At 40.2% G+C, this 10,671-nt stretch overlaps 1 protein-coding gene across 1 annotated transcript in view; it reads left to right on the forward strand.

The window, feature by feature from the left end:
* Meikin (meiotic kinetochore factor) overlaps positions 1–8,948 on the forward strand; it is a 47,456-nt gene extending 38,508 nt beyond the window's left edge. Inside the window, 1 exon segment of the mRNA XM_032914107.1 lies at positions 8,917–8,948. Within this exon segment, the coding sequence (XP_032769998.1) occupies positions 8,917–8,948 (32 nt within the window).
* Positions 8,949–10,671: the final 1,723 nt, after the last annotated feature.

Consider the following 10,671-nt stretch of genomic DNA (forward strand, 5'->3'; position numbering starts at 1 on the left):
AAGTTTTTATATAAAACAGAAAAGATAAAATTACAAAAGCCTGGACAGATTTCATAACCTGAGTAAAATAACTTTTTGAAGATGCATACTTTATCTTTTGAAAACTTTGTTTATGATATTGACTTAAATGTATTTATCTAGGATGCTTCTTCAATAATTTCAAATTTTCTACTGTTTAAATTTATTTTTGTTGTATTCTTTTAAAACATAAAGTTTTTTGGTTGGTTTTTGTTTTCTCTTTTCTTTCTTTTTTTTATTGATTATTTTATTTATGTACATTTCAAATGTTGTTCCCCTTCCTTATCTCTCTTCCACAAACCCTCCATCCCATCCCCCCTCCCCTTTGCCTCTATGAGGGTGCTCCTCCACCCACCCACCTACTCCTGCCTCACCCCTCTAGCATCCCTCTATGATGGGGCATCAAGCCTCCATAGGACCAAGGGCCTCCCTTCCCATTGATGCCAGATAAGTCAATTCTCTGCTACATATGCATGGGTCCCTCCATGTGTACTCATTGGTTGGTGGTTTAGTCCCTGGGAGCTCTTGGTGGTCTGATTAATTGATATTGTTGTTCTTCCTATGGGCTTGCAATCCCCTTCAGCTCCTTCAATCCTTCCCCTAACTCCCCCATTGGGGACCCTGTGCTCAGTCTGGTGGTTGACTGTGAATGTCTACATCTGTATTAGTCAGGTGCTAGCTGAGCCTCTTATTTACCTGGTACTGGTTGAGTGCTTCTGTGTAAGGCACTGTGTTAAGAATCTTAGCATCTCAGTTCCTCACTGTGATTATAGTAGATAGAATTGGTTATGTTATTCCATTTTTATACATTTGAAAAGTAGGAGGTTTTAAATGGTAGACATTACCAAGTGGTTGTGGAGAATTAAGTCATTCAAGGTATCTAACATCAAACTAAGCATTTTTTCTAATTCTTTAGTGGAGCTGAGGAACATCTCATGAGTGGTTACCCAGTGAAACAACTAAAATGTAATGGTTTTCCTCTATGTCCACTGTTCACTCTTGACTTTTGTCCTCATTTCTTCCACAATGTCTGCTTTGAGCATGCTTCAAAGTCATGGAGAATTCTCTTTTTAAATAATTGTCTGATTTCCTAAGTCAATACTATTCATGCTATACTTAATAATTATATTCCTGGGGGTTGCCCGGAATATCAGAACAGGTATTAATAAGTATCTGTTCCTCTATGCATACCCTCAAACACACAGAGTTTTGTACTTCTCGGAGAGAGATGAAGAACCTTTCCTGGTGTCTCTTGTGCTCAAATATGTAAATACATACATACATACATACATACAGATAGATAGATAGATAGATTGATTCATAGATAGATAGAAACATAGACAAATATAGAGCGAGGATATTTTATGTCAAAGGAGACTTAATACAGGAATTGATCAATGATTATGGAAGCTCAGAGTTCAATGGCCTGCCATCCAACGGCTGGAAAACCAGATGCCAGTAGCATAGCTAAGTCAAAACTCAAAGGTTTGAGAATAAGAGATGCCAGTGGTATAAATTCTTAGCCACAAATGATGAGCAGTAACCATGCATCTTAGTTAGGATTTCCATTGCTATGAAATGACACCATGACCAAGGTAACTATTATAAAGGCAAATGTTTACCTGGGGCTGGCTTGCAGTTTCAGAAGTTTAGTTCTTTATCATCATAGCAGGAAGCATGGCAGCAGGCAGGTGAACATGGTGCTGGAGAAGGAGCTGAGAGTTCTGCATCTTGATTCAAAGGCAACCAGGCACTGTCTTCCAGGCAGCTAGGAGGAAGGTCTCAAAGCCCACCCACACAGTGACATACTTCCTCTACTAGGCCACACCTACTCCAAAGGCCACACCTCTTAACAGTCCCACTCCCTGGGTCAAGCATATTAAAACTACCACAGCATGAATGCTCAAAGCTACTGTGCCCTGATAGTTCTTTTACTGAACAAATGAGTCTATTACTTTTTATTTCAACTTTGCTCAAGTTCTCAGGACATAGGCAACATACACACACACACACACACACACACACACACACACACACACACACACACACACACACAAATGACCTGTAACCTAGTTCCAAACAGCACCAGTTCCCTTCTGAATCTTTATGAGCTTGATTGTCACTGTCTGCATTTCTTTCCACACTCTTTGGAATTCTCCAAACTCCCACTAGAATGGCCAATTAATGTCTACTTACAAATTCTAGGACTTCTTTAACCCACAGCTCCAGATTCCTCTACATTCCCCCCACTAAACAGTCCCGAATGCCTAAGAACTGCATAGTTTCGTTTATCAGAGCAGTGATCTCACTCTTGGTACCAACTTTCCTATATGAATTAATTTCTTTCTGTATTATGAATTACTTTCTGTATTATGACCAAATACCTGACAAGAAGCAATTTAAAGGGGGAGGAGTTTATTTTGGCTCATGGTTTAAGAAGAAGTACAGTGGATAATGGTGGGGAAAGCATGGTGGAAGAGCATGAGACAGCTGGTAACATCATATCTGATGTCAGGGAGCAGAAAGTGGGCAGGATGTCAGTCTGAGCTATAAAACCTCAAAGCTTGCCCCTAATGACCCAGTTCCTACATGAAAACTCCATTTCCTATAGGTTCTCCCGCTTTCCAGAACAGTACCACCAGCCCAGTGATAGTCCCACAGGGGATGCTTTATATCTGAACCATAACAGCACAATACCACTCTCACTCTGTAAAGTAGTCCATGAATTCACAGGCAGCAGCTTTGGCAGAGGTGCTGTATGGAAAAAAGGCATGTCTATATCTGAAGTGTTTACCTCATAAGGACGAAACACTGCCTTTTGCGTGATAAGTTGTTCAGTGTTGCTGACTGAGCACTTCAGAAGTAATGCTGTCATAGAGCCAGCTAGGTCAGTGTTGGTGAGCCTGTGCTCCCTGCTTCCTCGTTCATTTATATACAAGGACAGAGAGGATATCAGTCAGATTCTTTCCTCTCTCTCCAACCTTGTTCTGACGGAGGTTGCTAGGGGAAAAAGAGACTGATTGGTATCCACAAGCATTGATTATCCTATTCATTTGATTAAGAATCCTTCTCTGCTGGGGTCACCATTTGGTGTATATTTGTATGTCATCCAACTAAATATATTCATGATTTTTGTCCACTTAGAGACCTTTCTACAATGCCTCTTCTCAAATGTCCTTTTCTTCTATTTTTCTTTTTCTTTTAAGTCTCAACCATCCATCCAAACCTTGGTTAGGACCACTGAATTGGTATACATTCAACATCTGATCTTTCCTCCTTCCAGCAAATCAACAACCAGGTACACTACTAAAGTCCTGCCCCTGGGCAAGAAGATTCTGCAGGTTTTTTCTGAGACACGTCAGAGGGGCTGATCAGTATGTACCAGATCTGACCTTGGTTCCTGGCCAGCCACCTATAGAGCACTTCCCATGACCTCTTAAATGTTGTCTAGATGTGAGAACATAAGAAGTTAAAGGAGGGGCTGTGGCACTTGTATCAGCTCTTTATGTGACCTACTTGTGCCTTCTGTGCATGCTTGAGTGCAATCCTATATATATCAGTTTCATTTGGCAATGAAGACCTGATCTTCACTCTGTGGCTTGCTAAGTCTTATAAAATACAGTAGTGCTCAGTAACATAGTGGCCCAGTGTTGTGGCCCATTCACAGGCTAAATGCTGTTCTTTGGTGTTTAAGAAATTATCCACCAATGATAGTTGAACTTAAGTTTTTAATCCTAGAGGCCATTCTGAGATCCAGGAGGCATCTCTATTTGTCTGGGACCCTGATCTCCTGGACCATGTAGTGCAAGTGTTAGAGCATCTTGCAGCATAGCTTGTATCTGTTATAGAGTCTTGTTCTGGGCCTCTTGTTAAATTATGTAATTTTTTAGGTCATTTGGTAAATGGGCTAGAATAGCACACAATAAGATACACATTGACAACAAAATCCATAATGGCCCATGAAGGAGTAGGAATATGCCTTTTCTGGTTATAACAAATGTGCTATGCTGCGGGCTTATCTTACAGTACAGGACTCCTAGGATCCCTGAGATAGAAAATTCCTAGCAAGCCAATAGTTCCACTTCTAGGAGTATGCTCAACAATGATGTCTGTGTATGCTCATCAAAAGATATAGACTAGAAGTCATTCTAGCTGGGAAATTCCTGACCAAAGTCCATCTCTTGGTCAGTATTTAATAAAGCTTGATTTAAATTTGCACCCCCAAACATATAGACCAGAGCTAGGTGTAGGGGTACACATACTTAACTCCAGCACTCGGAGTTAGAGACAGGTGGGTGGATCTCTGTGAGTTTGAGGCAATATAGATCTTTCTTCTATGTAGCAAATTTCTGGCCAGCTAGGGCAACATGACTTGTCTAAAAAAGATATACTAGAATATTTATTAGTCATAATAATTTCAAACCACAATCTAGCCAGATGAACATCAATTAAAAATAGGTAAATCAACTGTAGCATATTCATTCAAATGCCACACAGTAATAACTATATTAACTATATGTTGTCTGATTTGCCAGACAACATATAGTTAATATCAGACAACATATAGTTAATATAGTTAATAAAACTGTTATGCTGGACCATGTTAATAAACTTCACATCAGACATTAGACATTCTTAAGGAGCATGTTTGCTATTATTTACTTACATGTGTGTGGCAAAAACCAGGTAAACTGAACTCTGAAGGAACTGGGAATGGACACCTTCATTAGAATGATGTTTTTTTTTCTCCATCTTTATTAAATTGGGTATTTCTTATTTACATTTCAATTGTTATTACCTTTCCTGGTTTCCAGGCAAACATCCCCCTAACCCTTCCCCCTCCCCTTCTATATGGGTGTTCCCCTCCCCATCCTCCTCCCATTACCGCCCTCCCCACAACAATCATGTTCACTGGGGGTTCAGTCTTGGCAGGACCAAGGGCTTCCCCTTCCACTGGTGCCCTTACTAGGCTATTCATTGCTACCTATGAGGTCAGAGTCCAGGGTCAGTCCATGTATAGTCTTTGGGTAGTGGCTTAGTCCCAGGAAGCTCTGGTTGGTTGGCATTGTTGTTCATATGGGGTCTCGAGCCCCTTCAGCTCTTCCAGTCCTTTCTCTGATTCCTTCAATGGGGGTCCCGTTCTCAGTTCAGTGATTTGCTGCTGGCATTCGCCTATGTATTTGCTGTATTCTGGCTGTATCTCTCAGGAGAGATCTACATCTGGTTCCTGTCAGCCTGCACTTCTTTGCTTCATCCATCATACCTAGTTTGGTGGCTGTATGTGTATGGGCCACATGTGGGGCAGGCTCTGAATGATGGTTTTAACTAAAGAAGTTGCTACAGATAATTTTATAGTGCTGGTTATGTTAGCATGTTACATTTATGAAAAATTCTTAAACTGAACATATGTGGTTTGTTGTTTATATTATACCAATAAAAACTTCACTAATAAAGATAGGAAAACTATTGATCCTTTTTAGGTCTGTCATACTAGTTTATGACATCAGCTACTGTCAAAATTTGGGGCTTAAGTAACAGATCCAAATTAAACTGTGCATAGGAGATTTTAGTTGTTCACAATGGGCAGTTTATTTAGAGCCGGTCCCTCGTGGATGCTGAGCTGCCGCCGCCATCTCCTGGCTTATCTCTAAGGGCAGTCTCCTCACCTAAGTGATTGCCCTTCGACATCTTGCTACTTGTGTCTGCCTTTCACTTAGTAAAAATAGCAAAGCACCAAGCTAACTTGTGATCATGTTATTTAAAATATTCAACAGCCTATTCTTAGCATTGGCCTTTAAAGTTTTCTTGAGTTTGGCAGTAACCTAATCAGGGTCTGAGGGTAACGTTCATTTTGATGATCTAGGACCCTGTATGTATGACTGAAAAGGGACTATGTTCATTAGCACTATGTTGATTAAAGAAAAAAACTTGATTCAAGGAAACACCAACCGAAAAAATGATGTGACAGGGAAGACATAGACTCTGAAAAATGGTGTCTACTAGGTAGATGAGGCCTTAGAAAATGTCTAGATCAACACTTCTCCATGGTGGTCTTCTGACCACCAGGACATCAGAAAACCTGGTAAGTTATAGGTGCCAGAGATAAGGCAGGGGAATCTGACTGACGTTAAACTTTCCAGGTGATTAACACTAAAATGTGAACGCATCGTTCTTTTCTATTTTCCTCCCTCTACAGATGACAAACTTTTTCACCAGATTGATAAGTGGTTTTGTCCTTGTTTACTCAGATAATTACTGGACAAATCAGAACTATCTGCATTAAACAAACCTGTTTGTTTGTTTTGTTTTGTCTTGTTTTTTGAGACAATGTTTCTCTGTGTAACCCAGCCCTGGCTGGCCTGGAACTCAGTCTATAGACCAGGCTGACCTTGAACTCACAGAGATCTTCCTGCCTCTGCCTCCCAAGCACTGGGATTAAAAGCATGTGCCACCATGCCCAGCTAAGAGGATACTTTTATCCTTTAATCATATAACCAACCATATAATCACAGATATATACCCCTTCTCTTTCTCTCTTGATAAGAAGCTTGCGATTTTGGATAATGATAGTGGGTAGAAATGGACACAGACACACAACAAATGAGGTGGAAATAATTATGTAACAGATGGTAACAGAAGTCTTTGGATAATTCTAACACGTGAACAAATTCCTTAAAAGTCTATAGATTTTAGTATGCTATCTGTAAAATTGGTTAAATAGTAGTTGTTACCTAAAAGAATTGTAAAGCTTACAGGTAAACTATGTAAAGTATCTGGAATAGAGAATAACCACTTAATTATTAAGCCTGAGACTGTATCTCAGTGTGGAACACTTCGTTGGTATATGGAGACCCTCGGCTCAATTCCCAGCTCTACAAAAAGAAACCATCTAGTGTGCAGTAAGAATTTGCTTTTAGATGTTTGATTAGGTCCTCAAGTGTAACTGACATATCTCTTTTGAAAACTTTAACTTGGTTTCCCTTAAATTGCAAAAAGTCTAAAATATGTATGTAGTTGCTGTATCTGATGATACATTTGATTATGTTATCTCATATGAAGAATAATTTATCAGGTAGGTATATCAAGTCAGTGATATATCAAATATGTCACAGACATATTTACCTAGTATAGTTACAGAGGCAAAGTATGGCCAGTCAGTGCTTTAGAGGAGAAGAAATAAACATGTTTTGACATCAAAAAGAATTCTCAAGCCTGTTGTTTGGTTGACATTCATAAAATGATGGAGTTCTGCAGTTGGCCGACTCATTGGGAAATACTCTTGGAGTCATAATGTTATGTTCCAGGTGGTTACTTTGTGGAGTTGATACAGTTACCTCCTTTGGTCAGTTAATAATCTGACAGAAGATATTAGATAGCTAAAACAACTCTGATAAAGGCCTATGTGCCTTAATAGAAATATTTATGGGATCCTATTAGAGTACACAAGGAAGGGTGGGTCTCCTTTGGTAGTTAATCTATGGCCCATGGAGAATTTAGTATGGGCCTTCTACAGAGAAGTTTCAGTATAAATGTAAGCATAAGCATCTAATGTCCTTCCAGAGAATTGAAGTGAGTTATGGCTGCCACCCTTTCAGAGGTGACTTTTGAAAAACTTAAGAGTTGGCTTGGATTGGGAGGTAGATTGTGGAGCATCTCCGAGGGCATGCTCTCTCTCTTATTTTGATCAAAGTTACTTTTTAGTTGATCATTTTGTCAAGAAGGTTTATATTTGGAAGAAGTGAGGAGAAAGTAGAAAGGCTGGGTGAGTTTTGTCAAAGTCCATATGGACAGAGTTGGGAAGACAGAGACCTGTGCTAGTCTACCTCCAAGTGTGTTACGCAGACCACTGAGTATTTATGAATACTAATTCTCAAGTTAGTGCCTCAGAAGTCTGACTCAGGAATTCTAAGAACCAGTCTAAAGAGAGTTGATAGCACTCAGTAACTCACCAGTTGTTTGTACGTGGTGGTAAGAAAAGATGACTGGGAGATGATGCCCAGCCCTCTAGTAATTTCAAGTTCCCAAAGCGAGGCGGGGTGGTTTATAACTGGGACAATAAGGTCAAAGCTCTGAGTCTGAGCATATGAAGGAAACACGAAGGTGAGGCTGGGGATTACCCAGAGGCTGGTGAGGGGTGCTGAGTGACAACATCTAACACACAGAGCGTTAGAACACAATGAAGGTGGCTTTCCCAGTCCCTTTAGAATGGTACCAAAGGACCCTCAATTCTAATAGTAAGACTACAGTTAGATGCTGCTGCTGTTACTGTGTTCTCTGGATGGGGCCCCACTTTGAGTAGCAAAGATAATGGCTCTCTGGTTTATAATCACTTTCCTGGTCATGTGATATTTGGTAAGATCATGTGAATCTTACTCAATGATTCCAATGGGCATGAAGCATGACGATGATAGCAGGTTTTTCTGAGGTGCAAGAAGGGAAATGAAAATGTGGCAGTGGGAACGCCCTTAGGCTTAGTCTCCATTGCTCTCCTGGTGTAAGCTCTGAGGGGAAAGCTGCAACAATGTTGTATTTGGGAAGGAAGCGGATGTTACTGCAGCAAGGACTGGGGGAATGAAAAGGAGTGGTAGATGAGACTGTGAGGTGCTGCCTGGGCAGTGACTAAGGGGAACAAGGACAGAAAGAACAGGGACAGAATTCCTCTAGGCAACAAGGAGGAGCTCTAAAACCCCGCCAAGGCTCTATTATCAGCCTTTATCAGGCTTTCTTCTAGAATGTTACCAAGTAGGACTCTTGATGTCTCTAGAAAGAACTCCCCATCGGTTTTAGGAAGCCGCTGGCTGTGGTGCAGGCAGGGAGAACTCTCACCATTGAGAATTGGTTATTAGTAATTATTGGGCACTTGCTTCTCTACAGAATAATATGTATATTTTTCTCTAGATATTATAATGAAGACGAATGGCAGAACTTAACAGCGGCTGGATGTTCACTGCTTTGAAGATGTGAATGTGAATATGAAGTCCATACAAGCAGAATGTCTGCCTGAAATTATATAAAATTAAAAATTCTCTTATTGTTTGTGATAAACCGTGTGGAAATTCTCCTAATGGTCTTGTCATTTCCTTTAGTCAGTTAAGAAAGGAAGCATCCCCCCATATTCTTCTTAAATTTGTACTTTAAAATATGAACCAGTTAGATGTTATTAAAAGACCACGCACCAAAATAGATTTTTCTGCTCATTATGAGCTCTTATCAGGATTCTTTCTTTCTTTCTTTGTCCCCAGATCTGTCCTTTGTATGGATCAAAAGTAGTAAAGTCGTTGAAGTGCTAAAAATGAAAATGATTATATTACAAGCTATTTTTAACAGAACTTAATTGAAACCACATGAGTGAGAGACCTAATTCCAGGTCTGACTAAAAGAAATTCTACACTCGAAAATTGCTGAAGCAGGAATATACGATGTGTACACTTAATCATACACCAAGTATTTAATATGTTACCTCATCTCCGAGCTAGCTTCAGCCCTCTCTGTAGGGTTACGATTGTGCTTGTTCCAGGGGTCTTATGGTATAACTTGTGGCATCTGCACAAAGCCTGTCCTAAGAAAACAGAAGCCGTTGTCAGTGAACAGAGTACAGTTGTATAACTTGGTGAGACTTTAACCCTGATGTTGGGACTAAGGCTGCACATAAAAGAAAGAACCAATGTTTCAAAGCTGCTTCAGGAGCAAGGAAAAACATAAAACTTTGTATTTATCTGAGGTTAAGTGACCCATACACTCTTCCTTTTTAAATAGAAGTTCTATGAAAAGATTCTTTTAAATGTTCTGAAAAGATCTAAGCCACTATAAAAGCTACTTTTTTTCTCTGACTTCATCTGGAGGTAAACTATATAAAAATACAGAAGAGAATGTCTATAATGGAGGATGCAGTGAATGCAGATGTGTTTTCCAGATCAGCTCAACTAAGACAGCAACTCTTAGAATGGTTTATTTTTAAGATTTATTTATTTAATGTATGTGAGTACACTGTTGCTCTCTTCAGACACCAGAAGAGGACATGGGATTCCATTACAGATGGTCATGAGCCACCATGTGGTTGCTGGGAATTGAACTCAGGACCTATGGAATAACAGCCAGTGTTCTTAACCACTGAGCCATCTCTCAAGCCCTTAGAGTGGTTTTAAAGGCAGAAATATGATAAACTGTGGGGGACTGAGGACCAAGACAAGGTCTGTTTCCTGTCTTCACAGAGTTCGATCCAAGGAAAAGTGCATTACTCTGTACTTCCCAGTGCTATGGTAAGTCCTGTGAGGAAACGGTGTGGATTGGGAGTGGGAGGATTAGAAGGCATCACCATCTTTGACTGGTTCATATTGCTAACAAGGAAAAATGTCTAGCTCTGGAGGTTGGTCCTTCAACAGGTTATATGGTTTAGAAGTGGTGAGTGCTAGGATTAAGAGGCAGTGTAGTATGAGCCCAGGATTTCCCATTTTCTGGAGAGCACAGGGAAAGGGAAGAGGGAAGAGCTCATTTGAACCGACATTTGGATGATTGGAAGTGGAGGATGTGACCTTCAGTATGGTTAAGAGGAGGAGAACAGGGGCCATTGGCTAGCAGTCATGAGAAGTCCAAAGCAGATTCTTGTTTTTATATCCCAGGAGAAGGGTAGACCCTTAATTTTAGACCCGTGGG

Source organism: Rattus rattus, chromosome 9, assembly GCF_011064425.1.
Source record: "Rattus rattus isolate New Zealand chromosome 9, Rrattus_CSIRO_v1, whole genome shotgun sequence".
In the NCBI taxonomy this organism is placed as follows: Eukaryota; Metazoa; Chordata; class Mammalia; order Rodentia; family Muridae; genus Rattus; species Rattus rattus.